We start from the raw sequence: 15,244 nt of genomic DNA, 5'->3' as shown, positions 1-15,244 counted from the left end.
CACTCTTCAGGATATCATCCAGGAGAACTTCCCCAACCTAGTAGGGCAGGCCAACATTCAAATTCAGAAAATACAGAGAACGCCACAAAGATACTCCTCGAGAAGAGCAACTCCAAGACACATAATTGCCAGATTCACCAAAGTTGAAATGAAGGAAAAAATCTTAAGGGCAGCCAGAGAGAAAGGTCGGGTTACCCACAAAGGGAAGCCCATCAGACTAACAGCAGATCTCTCGGCAGAAACTCTACAAGCCAGAAAAGAGCGGGGCCAATATTCAACATTCTTAAAGAAAAGAATTTTAAACCCAGAATTTCATATCCAGCCAAACTAAGTTTCATAAGTGAAGGAGAAATAAATCCTTTACAGATAAGCAAATGCTTAGAGATTTTGTCACCACCAGGCCTGCCTTACAAGAGACCCTGAAGGAAGCCCTAAACATGGAAAGGAACAACCAGTACTAGCCATTGCAAAAACATGCCAAAATGTAAAGACCATCGAGGCTAGGAAGAAACTGCATCAACTAACGAGCAAAATAACCAGTTAATATCATAATGGCAGGATCAAGTTCATACATAACAATATTAACCTTAAATGTAAATGGACTAAATGCTCCAATTAAAAGACACAGACTGGCAAACTGGATAAACAGTCAAGACCCATCAGTCTGCTGTATTCAGGAGACCCATCTCACATGCAGAGACATACATAGGCTCAAAATAAAGGGATGGAGGAAGATCTACCAAGCAAATGGAGAACAAAAAAAAAGCAGGGGTTGCAATACTAGTCTCTGATAAAACAGACTTTAAAGCATCAAAGATCAAAAGAGACAAAGAAGGCCATTACATAATGGTAAAGGGATCAATTCAACAGGAAGAGCTAACTATCCTAAATATATATGCACCCAATACAGGAGCACCCAGATTCATAAAGCAAGTCCTTAGAGACTTACAAAGAGACTTAGACTCCCATACAATAATAATGGGAGACTTCAACACTCCACTGTCAACATTAGATAGATCAACGAGACAGAAAGTTTACAAGGATATCCAGGAATTGAACTCATCTCTGCACCAAGTGGACCTAATAGACATCTATAGAACTCTCCACCCCAAATCAACAGAATATACATTTCTTCTCAGCACCACATCACACTTACTCCAAAATTGACCACATAATTGGAAGTAAAGCACTCCTCAGCAAATGTAAAAGAACAGAAATTATAACAAACTGTCTCTCAGACCACAGTGCAATCAAACTAGAACTCAGGACTAAGAAACTCAATCAAAACCACTCAACTACATGGAAACTGAACAACCTGCTCCTGAATGACTACTGGGTACATAACGAAATGAAGGCAGAAATAAAGATGTTCTTTGAAACCAATGAGAACAAACATACAACACACCAGAATCTCTGGGACACATTTAAAGCAGTGTGTAGAGGGAAATTTATAGCACTAAATGCCCACAAGAGAAAGCAGGAAAGATCTAAAATTGACACTCTAACATCACAATTAAAAGAACTAGAGTGGCAAGAGCAAACACATTCAAAAGCTAGCAGAAGGCAAGAAATAACTAAGATCAGAGCAGAACTGAAGGAGATAGAGACACAAAAAACCCTCCAAAAAAATCAATGAATCCAAGAGTTGGTTTTTTGAAAAGATCAACAAAATTGACAGACTGCTAGCAAGACTAATAAAGAAGAAAAGAGAGAGGAATCAAATAGACGCAATAAAAAATGATAAAGGGGATATCACCACCGAACCCACAGAAATACAAACTACCATCAGAGAATACTATAAACATCTCTACGCAAATCAACTAGAAAATCTAGAAGAAATGGATAATTTCCTGGACACTTAAACTCTCCCAAGACTAAACCAGGAAGAAGTTGAATCCCTGAATAGACCAATAGCAGGCTCTGAAATTGAGGCAATAATTAATAGCCTACCAACCAAAAAAAGTCCAGGACCAGATGGATTCACAGCTGAATTCTACCAGAGGTACAAGGAGGAGCTGGTACCATTCCTTCTGAAACTATTCCAATCAATAGAAAAAGAGGGAATCCTCCCTATCTCATTTTATGAGGTCAACATCATCCTGATACCAAAGCCTGGCAGAGACACAACAAAAAAAGAGAATTTTAGACCAATATCCCTAATGAACATCGATGCAAAAATCCTCAATAAAATACTGGCAAACCGGATTCAGCAGCACATCAAAAAGCTTATCCACCATGATCAAGTGGGCTTCATCCCTGGGATGCAAGGCTGGTTCAACATTCGCAAATCAATAAACGTAATCCAGCATATAAACAGAACCAAAGACAAGAACCACATGATTATCTCAATAGATGCAGAAAAGGCTTTTGACAAAATTCAACAGCTCTTCATGCTAAAAACGCTCAAGAAATTCGGTATTGATGGAACGTACCTCAAAATAATAAGAGCTATTTATGACAAACCCACAGCTAATATCATACTGAAAGGGCAAAAACTGGAAAAATTCCCTTTGAAAACTGGCACAAGACAGGGATGCCCTCTCTCACCACTCCTATTCAACATAGTGTTGGATGTTCTGGCTAGGGCAATCAGGCAAGAGAAAGAAATAAAGGGTATTCAGTTAGGAAAAGAAGAAGTCAAACTGTCCCCGTTTGCAGATGACATGATTGTATATTTAGAAAACCCCATTGTCTCAGCCCAAAATCTCCTTAAGCTGATAAGCAACTTCAGAAAAGTCTCAGGATACAAAATTAATGTGCAAAAATCACAAACATTCTTATACACCAGTAACAGACAAACAGAGAGCCAAATCAGGAATGAACTTCCATTCACAATTGCTTCAAAGAGAATAAAATACCTAGGAATCCAACTTACAAGGGATGTAAAGGACCTCTTCAAGGAGAACTACAAACCACTGCTCAGTGAAATAAAAGAGGACACAAACAAATGGAAGAACTTACCATGCTCATGGATAGGAAGAATCAATATCGTGAAAATGGCCATACTGCCCAAGGTTATTTACAGATTCAATGCCATCCCCATCAAGCTACCAATGAGTTTCTTCACAGAATTGGAAAAAACTGCTTTAAAGTTCATATGGAATCAAAAAAGAGCCCTCATTGCCAAGACAATCGTAAGTCAAAAGGATGAAGCTGGAGGCGTCACGCTACCTGACTTCAAACTATACTACAAGGCTACAGTAACCAAAACAGCATGGTACTGGTACCAAAACAGAGATATAGACCAATGGAACAGAACAGAGTCCTCAGAAATAATACCACACATCCACAGCCATTTGATCTTTGACAAACCTGAGAGAAACAAGAAATCGGGAAAGGATTCCCTATTTAATAAATGGTGCTGGGAAAATTGGCTAGCCAGAAGTAGAAAGCTGAAACTGGATCCTTTCCTTACTCCTTATACGAAGATTAATTCAAGATGGATTAGAGACTTAAATGTTAGACCTAATACCATAAAAACCCTAGAAGAAAACCTAGGTAGTACCATTCAGGACATAGGCATGGGCAAGGACTTTATGTCTAAAACACCAAAAGCAATGGCAACAAAAGCCAAAATTGACAAATGGGATCTAATTAAACTAAAGAGCTTCGCACAGCAAAAGAAACTACCATCAGAGTGAACAGGCAACCTACAGAATGGGAGAACATTTTTGCAATCTACTCATCTGACAAAGGCCTAATATCCAGAATCTACAAATAACTCAAACAAATATACAAGAAAAAAACAAACAACCCCATCAAAAAGTGGGCAAAGGATATGAACAGACATTTCTCAAAAGAAGACATTCATACAGCCAACAGACACATGAAAAAATGCTCATCATCACTCACCATCAGAGAAATGCAAATCAAAACCACAATGAGATACCATCACACACCAGTAAGAATGGCAATCATTAAAAAGTCAGGAAACAACAGGTGTTGGAGAGGATGTGGAGAAATAGGAACACTTTTACACTGTTGGTGGGATTGTAAACTAGTTCAACCATTATGGAAAACAGTATGGCGATTCCTCAAGGATCTAGAACTAGATGTACCATATGACCCAGCCATCCCACTACTGGGTATATACCCAAAGGATTATAAATCATGCTGCTATAAAGACACATGCACACGTATGTTTATTGTGGCACTATTCACAATAGCAAAGACTTGGAATCAACCCAAATGTCCATCTGTGGCAGACTGGATTAAGAAAATGTGGCACATATACACCATGGAATACTATGCAGCCATAAAAAGGGATGAGTTTGCGTCCTTTGTAGGGACATGGATGCAGCTGGAAACCATCATTCTTAGCAAACTATCACAAGAGCAGAAAACGAAACACCGCATGTTCTCACTCATAGGTGGGAACTGAACAATGAGATCATTTGGACTCGGGAAGGGGAACATCACACACTGGGGCCTATCATGGGGAGGGGGGATGGGGGAGGGATTGCATTGGGAGTTATACCTGATATAAATGATGAATTGATGGGTGCTGACGAGTTGATGGGTGCAGCACACCAACATGGCACAAGTATACATATGTAACAAACCTGCACGTTATGCACATGTACCCTAGAACTTAAAGTATAATAAAAAATAAATAAATAAATAAATAAATAAATAAATAAAAGGAGCTTTACAACTATATGTATCTGTGTATACTTATGTGTGTCTAGATGTATATGATGACCCTAGAAAAAACAATGAAATGCATTGCTATTGTGGTTGAAAAACATGTACTTATAAATCAGAATTGTGTTTCAACATTCAAAAAAAAAAAAAAAAGAAAGCTAGAAAATACCTAGTTATGTTCAAGTTTCTTGACTAGAGTGTGCATGTGTATGTGTGTATCTTTCTATCTTTTTTCCTTAGTCATCTCTCTTTTTAAAAGCATTTTAACGGCTTTATTGAAGTAGGACTTACAGGGCATAAAATTTACCCATTTTAAATGCACAAGTCAATGATTTTTAGTAAATTTGCATAATTGTGCAACTATCGTTACAATTCAATTTTCAAACATTTTTGTCACCCATTAGGCCCATTTCCAGCCAATCCTCATCTGACTTAACTCCAGGTAACCATTAATCTATTTTGGTCTATACAGTTTTCTGGACATTTCATAGAAACAGTCATACACATGTGGTCTTTTGCGCCTGTCTTCTTTCACTTAGCACAATGTTTTGAAGGTTCTTCTATACTGTAGCATGTATCAATGGCTTGTTCCCCTTTTTGCTACATAGGGCTCCACTGTATGAATACATCACATTTTATACTTTCGTTAGTTAATAGAAATATGGATTGTTTCTACTTTTTGGCTATTGTGAGTAATGGTGTTATGAAATTTCTTAACAAGTTTTTGTCTAGAGATGTTTTCATTCTTTTGGGTGGATGCCTAGGAGTGGAATTGCTGGGTTGCATGGTAATTTGGGCTGAACTTTGTTCTTTTAAAGGTAATATGGTAAGGTTCCAAGAAGAAAAATGATTAAGGGGATGGAAGCTGAAGAAATGGAAACTGAAGAAAAGATCATCATAGTACCTACCTCCTAGGGTTACTGTAAGGTTTAAGTGAGTTAAGATAGGTAAAGCAGTATAGAACAGTGCTTGCTGCATAAGCAGTGAAAAATGTTAATTTTTATTCTTCTTATTGAATTGAATTCATTTAGGCCAATGAAAGAAATGAGAAATAGGTAAGGTTGCTTCCCATTTCACACACATAAAAATAGAAGTAAAGAGAACTTCTACACACTTGTCCCACCCATCTACCCACTTACATGCATCTGACCTATCCTCAGCCGTCCCTACCTGACTCCTAAACTATTTTACTGTGTATTGAATCTCATTCCTTTCTCCTATTCGAAGTTCTTTGTTCTTAAAATTATCCTGCTTTCCTACATCAATTTCTCCCTCTCCTATCAATTCAGTAAATACTTATTGAGCATCTACTACATGCAAGGCACTGTTGTAAGAGCTGAACATACACTGGTGAACTAAACAGACAAAAATTAGTCATCTCATGGAGTTTAGTAGAAAGGTGTATATAAAAAAATGTTAAAGTCAAAATCTCCTGGCTCCCATATTCCCCTTAAATGCTGTCCTATTTCTCGGAATCTCTCAAAGTAAAATGTTGAAACAGTTGTCTGTGCTTGGTCTCTGCTAAACTCTAATTCTTTTGAATTAGCTTATCTCCACCACTGCTCCTCTGAAACTTCTCAACAAGATCACTCAACAACTCCATCTAATGTTATTTCTCTGTCTTTATCTCCTTTGGCCTTTCAGGAGCATTAGACACAATTAATCACAGTCTCCTTGAAACATTTCTTCAATTGTCTTCCAAAATACTTCATTATTTTGGTGTTTCTTTTCTTTCTCTGGCAGCTCCTGCTCAGTCTCCTTTGCTGGCTCTTCCCCCATCCCAAACTCTAAATGTTGGAGTGCTCTATGACTCAGTTGTCTTCTAGTCTCTATCTGTTCCTAGCCCCATTACTTTAAATACCATATGCAAAGTGATTACTCCCTGCTGGGAGCAAGCCCTCCCCCCAAAATCTGGCCATAAACTGGCCCCAAGACTGGCCATAAACAAAATCTCTGCAGCACTGTAACATGTTCATAACGGCCCTAACACCTGCGCTGGAAGGTTGTGGGTTTATGGGAATGAGGGCAAGGAACACCTGGCACGCCCCGGGCGGAAAACCGCTTAAAGGCATTCTTAAGCCACAAGGGCGTGTTCCTGCTGCAGTTAATTAGCCCAACCTATTCCTTTAATTCAGCCCATCCCTTCGTTTCCCATAAGGGATACGTTTAGTTAATTTAATATCCATAGAAACAATGCTAATGACTGGTTTGCTCTTAATAAATATGTGGGTAAATCTCTGTTCAGGGCTCTCAGCTCTGAAGGCTGTGAGATCCCTGTTTTCCCACTTCAGGCACCTCTATATTTCTGTGTGTGTCTTTAATTCCTCTAGCGCCGCTGGGTTAGGGTCTCCCGGACCAAGCTGGTCTCAGCAACTCCCAATGTTGTATTTGTAAACTATCTCTTGAATTCCAGACTTGCATATTCAATTGCCAACAGGCATATAACCACTTGGATATGGTTAACACTGCCAAAATGTAAATGGCAACTCCTATTTCCTCAAATGCTCAGCCCCAATACCTAGGAGTCATCCTTGCCTCCTCTTTCATAACCCACACTAAATAATTCCGCAAGTACTAGTGGTTCAATCTTAAAAATAAATCTATTATTTAGCCTCTTGTTATTGCCACCACTGCTACCATCCAGTCCAAACTACAACAGTTTCTTGATTAGAATCCTTCAACTCTTGAAACTGGTTCCCTCCTTCTATTCTTATCTCTTTATAGTCAACTTACCATAGAGAAATGAGGTCTTTTATAAACACAGATCATGTCATTCCACTGCTTAAAATTCTCCAATGGCTTCTCATACATTAAGTACAAAAACCAAATTTCTTATCATGGATTACAAGGTTCAACATACTCTGGAGTCTCCATCTATGTCTCCAATCTCACTTCCCTATTGCTTTTCTCATTCACTGTGCTCCAGCCAACAATGGCCTCCTTGCTATTCCTTGAACAGGCCAAGCATTAGGATCACTGCAACTGTTCTTCTGCCTTGAACTGTATTCTTCTGGGTTATAAGGTTAACTTCCACAGTATATTCAGGTCTTTGCTCAAATGGCATCTCCTCAAAGAGGCCTTTTCTGACAAACCTAATACAAACAGCATCCCTGGTCACTCTCTAACCCCTTAACCTGCTTTGTGTTTCATCAACAAAGTTATACATATTTGACATTATATCAAATTTATTAGTTTATTATTTTTCTCTCCCACTAACATACAAATTCCAATAGGGATGAAGACTTAGCATTTAGAATAGTACCTAACATACCACAGACAGCCAATACATAGTTAATTAATAATTCAATGAAATAAATGAATTAACTGAATGAACAAATTATTTCTATCTATGAAATGTAGAAATTTCAATCCAAACAAGCTCCTGAGGGTGGAGGACTAGGGCAATACATGTGCCTTTAACTGCTAGCATAGTAAAGTAATGGGAATATAAATCATTGCCTGGGAGGCAGTTGCCAATGAAGTAAGAACAAATACCTGGGAAACACTGATGGCTTTTTTTGTTTTGTTTGTTTGAGACAGGATCTTACTCTGTTGCCCAGGCTTGGAACTCTCTGGCACAATCATGGCTCACCATAGCCTCAACCTGCCAGAGCTCAGGTGATCCTTCCATCTCAGCCTCCCAAGTTAACTGGGACCACAGGTGTGCACCACCATGCCTGGCTAATTTTTTTTCTTTGATCTACGATGGGGTTTCTGCCACGTTACCCAGGCTGGTCTTGAACTCCCAGGCCCAAGCAATCTACCCACCTCGGCCACCCAAAGTGCTGGGATTACAGGCATGAGTCACTGCACCAGGTTGAAAACACTGATATTTAAAGGAAAGACAGAGATAGAAAAATCTAAGAAATGATCTGAGACGTAGGGGAAAAATACAGATTATACTATCATGAAAGTCATGTGAGCAAAGAATTTCAAGAAAGGCCATGTCAAGTATCAGAGAAAGGTCAAGTAAGATGAACATTACAGATGCATTGTAATTCATTCATTTATACAATGATATGGCAAAAGATCACCAATGACCTTCTCCAGAGCTTCATGAAATGATGTGGTGGAAATCTGAATAAGAAAAAAGTGGACATTCCTACTGTAGAAAAACAAAAGACTGGAACTTGATAAATTCAGATAGTAGAGTTAGTAGCTGAGTTACCCTAAGAAATCCCTGCTTCCCTCCAGTTTGAGTAGGAAATCTTATCTAAAGGCTGAGGAACAGAGTAAAAAATTTAATTGTAATATCATATTATACTGACTATATTGTTCAAGAAAAACTAAAAAATGGTCTCAAGTACATTCAACTTACACACATATTTTTCCTGTTACATGAAGTATACATACCTTTCCAACATGTCTCTAGTTTCATTGAGAAGTTTAATAGTGGTAATGTCTCGAGGAGAAAGTCCACAGGCCTATAGAATTAAAATGTCACACTTTAGGTTTTCAAACATTAGCATGGGGTTATGATGAAACTAATCACATTTATAAAATAAAGAGTTCAGGAAATCTAAAAGTCTATGTTCTATCAACAATAAAAAAAGTTAGATCTCCCTTCCCCCCGAAAAAAACCTGTAATGGTTTATGTGCGCAAATAAGTAGAATTTAAGACATGAGTAAAAGTAAAATTATACTTAGTAAGATCTTTGTTTATCTGGCCCTTCTTGGATAGATTTCTAGTATAGTTAGACAAAGAAGAAATAGGTGTTGAGTTTGTAGAGGTCTGGGTTTGTTCTTTTTAATATTGAATTTCATTATTATTATTTTTTTGAGACAGGGTCTCACTCTGTCATCCAGGTTGGAGTCCAGTAGCATGATCATAGCTTAGGTAACCTTGAACTCCTGGGCTCCAGTGATCCTCCTGCCTCAGCTTCCTAAGTAGCAGTTAGGCTACAGGAATGGGCCACCATGCTAATTTTTCATTTATTTTTTGTAGCGGTAGGGTCTTGTTATGTTTCCCAGGCTGGTCTCGAACTCCTGGCCTCAAGCCATCCTCTTTCCTTGGCCTCCCAAAGCATTTTTTTTTTTTAAGAGACAGACGGGTATTGCCCAGTCTGGAGTACAATGGTGCAACCAAAGCACACCACAGACTCGAACTCCTGAGCTTAGAAATTTCTCCCTCCTCAGCCTCCTGAGTAGCTGGGACTATAGCTGTGCACCACTATGCCCATCTGGCTGATTTTTAAATTTTTAATTTTTAGAGACAGGATCTCGCGATGTTGCCCGGGCTGGTCCTGAACTCCTGGACTCAAGTGATCCTCCCCATCAACCTCCTATGTTTTTTTCTTTCATCAGTAAGAGATTTTATCAGGATATGTGTGTGTGTCTTTTTATATCAATGTAGTCTGAGACTCTATGTGTCCTTTCAATCTTAAATTTCAGGTTTTAATTCAGTTCAGTAAGATCTGGTCCATCATTTCTCTCTTCATCTGTTCTTTTGAATTGTTTTCTTTTTGGTCTTGTTTTGAATTTTGAAAACTGTAAATTACTTTAGAGTCCTAAAAAGATGTTTTAATACTCTTATTGCATCTCCTTGAGATTCTATTTTGTAAGCTGTCTCTTGTTTCATTAATTCTGTTCCATCTGTTCTGTTTGATCAGTTTAGTCTCTATCTTTCAAGTTACAGGGTTTCCTTAAATGGGATGCAACATTTTTTTTTTTTTTGGGCTACTCATGAATATAGGATCTCTCAGCACCAAAACAGGTTCATCTTTGGGGTCTCTGGGAATGGGAAATCCTGCAGGCAATGGGAAATCCTGCAGGCAATGTAAACAAGGCATTCTGTTCTAACAGGTCCTCTATGCTGAGGTATGGCATAGGGGGCCTCTCTGTTCTAAGGCTTTTCCAGTTGTCAAGTAAGAGCTGTTCTCCCAATTAGAAAGAATGGGTGCAAACCAGTAGACAAATGAAAAGCTACTAATTTAGGAAATGAGCCATATAACCTGCAATCTGGCATTTTTAGTATTCTTAATCAATGAATAACTTATATAACAACTATCCAGGACACACCAGTGTTTAGCAACACTATGGTTCATAATTTTTGGATTAGACCTTGTTGTTTCTCAAGTGGATGACTATAACCTCCTTAGTACATTTTTGTACTTTCATCATTAACTTTTTTAAAAAGCAAAGGTGATTGTGTTACTGGACTGGTTAAAATCTACCTTTCTTTGTCTACAAATTGGAGTTCAGACTCCTTATCTTGGCATACAAAGCTCTTTATAATCTTGCCCTGACCTTCAGCTCTATGTTCTGCTATTTGATCTGATATGAAAACACGCTGTAGCCCACTAATTGAATTTGTATCTTCAGTTCCCCAAGTGTAATAAACATGCCTTACTCATTTTACATCCCCAGCGTACATCACAGTATGTACTGTCACATACCTGATAATAAAAATGTACTGAATAGCTAAAATTGTTAAGTGCTTCTAACTAGAAATCGCTCATAATGGCTATTTGTTTTCTACGGGGTTTTACTTCAATTATTGAAATATATACCTTTCAATCACTTACCTTTCAAGAGACTCAGAAATCAAAATTTCAAGAGAGAGTAAAATTTTAAAAGTATAGAGTAACTGGTTTGGTTAAATGGTTATGAATTAAGCACCTGCACTGCTAATGGAGTTTCTTCATCTGGCATCATATAATGGCATAATAAAGATTTGGATCCATCTTTATTAATCCAAGAAGAAGACTTATGCTGCTCAACGAGATTTCTGATTTCTTTTAGTTTTTGCTCCAAGTCCAAAAGGGACAAAGAATGTTTAAGAGAAACACTAGAAACAGAGAAAAGGGAATTGGGATAAATCGAAACTATACAACACATCCTACATACACTCTTTTCTTAACAGGCTACTATCTAAAATCTTGTTTCTTCTGTTCACATCTGTACCTGCTGACTGAAATAGAATGGATTAAGAAATCAGCCACCAGTTAAGGGCCATTACTACAGAGCCAAGAAAAGTATTTCTCTGGATTTCGTAAGAGAATTCCTACTGTAATTATAGGTATTACTAGTATAAGTGGGAGGAAAAAGCCTCAGAGGCAGATTTTAAAGTAGGTCTTTTATCTCATGACCCAGATATTTCTGATTTGTATGAAATCAGTCAATTAACAATGAAATATTAAAACTTTCCCCTATGTATAAAAAGGTTGATTCTGACAAAGAAAATGGATCCCATAATACAATATCCCAGAATGATATCTGATTAGATTACAAAGAGTTTCACAAATTACCATTTGTCAAGTCACTGGCTTCACTAGAACAATTCTAATTTTCTTTCATTCATCAGAATCAGGAAGTCAGAAAAGTCAAAGAAAAATGCCTTACCTTCCTAAAATCTTCTGTACAGCTTGTTTAATGACAGTGATCAATTCTGTGAGGCCTATTAAAGAAAAAACAAACCTAAAAGCCTTGCTTAGTTTAAAAATTCCTCAATAATACAAATAAATGAATTAAAATTAGTATAAAAGTCACAAATAAGAATCTTACCATCTCCAAGGAGGTGTTGAATACTTGATAAATATTGCTGTTGGACATCTGGGGGAGCAAGAATTGTCTGTACGAAACAAAAATACAGTTAAATTATCCAAGTTTTAAACTGGTAAGTAATGTTTTCAATATAACTTTAGGTGAGATTTTATCTCTGAAGATCTGAAGTGATAGGAAAAATAACTTTTTTTAACATACCAAAAATTCTAGTTTCAAAGTATAAAAATTATCCATAATATTAAAAGTTCATAATCACATGAAATATAAAAATATTTATTTCACAGAAATTGTTATCAAGATAAATAAGCTAAACTTTGAACCGCTTGAAGGAAAGGACAATGTCTGTTTAAGTCTATTAAACTTACAGTGCCATTTTTGCCAACTGCTGCATTATCCAGGTAAATATATCCACCAATTATGTTTAACTGGACCCGCAAAAGAACAACCAGCATACAAGTACTGTATACAGCCACGATACTTCTTGTGAAACCTTCATAGAGAAAAGAAAACCATTTGGTACTGTGATTAATACAAATGTGTAAAATCATGAACCATCCCTATGGTTATTTTTTCATAAGATGACTTTTAAAAACATATTTACAGTTGTTTCTAGTATACAAATATATCAATTCAAAATATTTCAGTCTCTCCTTACAAGTTGTTTAATAAAAATTAGGTATGATCCCTTAATTGAAACAATGACCAATAAAATATATTAGCTGAAAGAGGTATATATTATTAGCTTAGAAAGGAAAAGTCTGGGAAGCACAAAGAATTGCAGATTCAGAACTCTTAGTTGTCACTGGAGCTATTTTCAAGTAACAGAAGAGGGCTGAGTGTGGAAGAACTCTAGCCTTCAATGGCAGCTCGAGGAGGATGAGCCTGTTTAAGGGTTTAAGGACTACAGGAAGGTACAGAACGGCTGGGGAAGCTTGGTAAGACAGGCTTCCCAGTAGCCTAGGACAGGGTGTTCAAAAAAGAGGAGAGAGTGAAGGTGTTGACTGCTGCCGAGAGTCCTAGCAGGAGGAAAATATCCAGTAGATTTGGCAACACAGAAGTTGTTACTGACGCTTGAGAGACCTGCTTGGGTGGAGACACAGGTGGTGGAAACCAGGCTGTAGTACATCAAAGCATGAGTGGGAGTGAACAAGAGAAGAAAGGGAATGTAGAAATCTTGGTCATAAGGATTGTAAGAAAGAATAGGCCGGGAACAGTGGCTCATGCCTGTAATCCCAGCACTTTGGGAGGCTGAGGCAGGCGGATCACAAGGTCAAGAGATCGAGACCATCCTGGCCAACATGGTAAAACCCCGTCTCTATTAAAAATGCAAAAATTAGCTGGGCATGGTGGCATACACCTGTAGTCCCAGCTACTCGGTGGGCTGAGGCAGGAGAATTGCCTGAACTCGGGAGGCAGAGGTTGCAATGAGCCAAGATTGTACCACTGCACTTCAGTCTGGTGATAGAGCAAGACTCCGTCTCAAAAAAAAAAAAAAAAAAAAAAGAAAGTATAAAAGTTGAAAGGAAATATAGGGAACTAGAGAGGTTTAATTTGTTTTCAAATAGGCAAGGCTTAAGCATCATTCTGTTGACAAGGATTAGCTGAATGGAAGGGAAAACAGGAATAACAGTTCTGAGACAAGCAGATATGTAGGCCCTGGTTTAGCTTTTTGTTTCAATTTTTTATCACTAACAAAAGTTTACAATAAATATCAAAGTAAATATATGATCTGGATTGGAATAAAAACTTCCTTTAAAGTACATTAGAGATATCAGTACCTAATAAAGGCATATGTAGTCTAGGACAATTTTACCTACCATCATCATCATCATCATCATAACAATAGCACTACTACTAACAGTTACCGAATGCTTTCTATGTCCAGACATTGATCTACTTGCTTTACCTGTACTATATTATTTAACACTAACAACAATTCTAAAAGGCAGGTAAAGGAGAGTCATCCTAATAGAATGCAAACATTTCCTTTTATATTTTAAGGATGTGCTGTTACACAGAATATCAGGCTTACTTATTATCTTCAGATCCTCCCATATTTCTAGCTTGTTTGAAGGCCTAAAGGACAAAATAAAAAAAACGAAAATAATAATCTAGATAGTCTAATAGAAAACTCTGAATTTTATAGATCTATATTTATTTCAAAAAATTAAAAGCAACACAGCATAACTGAAGAAAAGCAAACCCACGAAATACAGTAAAAAAAAAAAAAAAACGTAATTCCAGTAATCAATAACAACCACTTTCACTGGTATATGTTCTTACAATCTTTTTCTTCGAGTGTTATGTATAGATATATTACAAAATCACATAGGAAAAGCAGAGGAAATGTTTCTTTCTTTCTCTAATTTGCTGTTTTAGAAATAATGAAGTAGGTCCTATAATCCTTCAAAGGTAAATATGAAGTGTTTTTTTGTTTTACGATCATAAACACAAGAATTTACACATATATTTCATGTGTATCAATCCACTGCAGCTATTATCTCTATCGATGTTCAAATTGCCCATCTTTCACTTCTGGAAGACTATTCACATTGGCTCCTGAATCCTTTTGATTTATATGATTTTTTATTAGTCTTCTACAGAATCCACAGTTTCTGACATGAAAACTTATTCTGGGTTCATCTCGTTCAATTCTTGCTGCAGACTTGAAATCACCAATTTCACTGGGTCCTGTTTTCTCATAGCAGGAAATAGTAGAGACCAAAACTTTTGGTTAAGAATGTTCATTGCTACTGGGTAGGTCATTATTTCTAAGATTTTTCCAGTGAACTAAGCTAATAAATAAGTGTTTATTTATTTATATGTGCATATAATCAAAAAGGTAATATACATCATGAATTCATACTGATATTTCTAAATTAGTCAAAATTTAGAAAATTAGTCAAAAGGTTTTTAGCTTAATCTCATTGATTTTGCATTTGTATTTCTTTTTGTCCACATTAAAAACAGGTGAAACCAACATAATCACTAATTTGCTTCATCCCTCACTCTATTCACAACCGTCTCAGTGTAAAAGAGTTTAAGGTTTCTGTTTTTCCAATTCTTTGTGTGCGAAGACTATATGACCTACTAAGGA

The 15,244-nt window shown here is 37.1% G+C and overlaps 1 protein-coding gene across 3 annotated transcripts in view; it reads right to left on the bottom strand.

The window, feature by feature from the left end:
- The window catches only part of PEX3 (peroxisomal biogenesis factor 3), a 44,662-nt gene that overhangs the window by 13,000 nt on the left and 16,418 nt on the right, over positions 1 to 15,244 (bottom strand). For all 3 annotated transcript variants that reach the window (XM_023183766.2, XM_023183767.1, XM_023183768.1), the window contains 6 exons: positions 14,180 to 14,223; positions 12,513 to 12,637; positions 12,148 to 12,214; positions 11,986 to 12,040; positions 11,263 to 11,431; positions 8,998 to 9,068 (listed from right to left, as the gene is read on the bottom strand). In XM_023183766.2, coding sequence (XP_023039534.1) covers positions 8,998 to 9,068; positions 11,263 to 11,431; positions 11,986 to 12,040; positions 12,148 to 12,214; positions 12,513 to 12,637; positions 14,180 to 14,223 — 531 coding nt within the window. The remainder of the gene's footprint in view (positions 1 to 8,997; positions 9,069 to 11,262; positions 11,432 to 11,985; positions 12,041 to 12,147; positions 12,215 to 12,512; positions 12,638 to 14,179; positions 14,224 to 15,244) is intronic.

Source organism: Piliocolobus tephrosceles, chromosome 5 (genome assembly GCF_002776525.5).
Source record: "Piliocolobus tephrosceles isolate RC106 chromosome 5, ASM277652v3, whole genome shotgun sequence".
Lineage (NCBI taxonomy): Eukaryota > Metazoa > Chordata > Mammalia > Primates > Cercopithecidae > Piliocolobus > Piliocolobus tephrosceles.
Note: the sequence above shows the minus strand (reverse complement) of the source record. Positions and strands in the feature narration are given on the sequence as shown.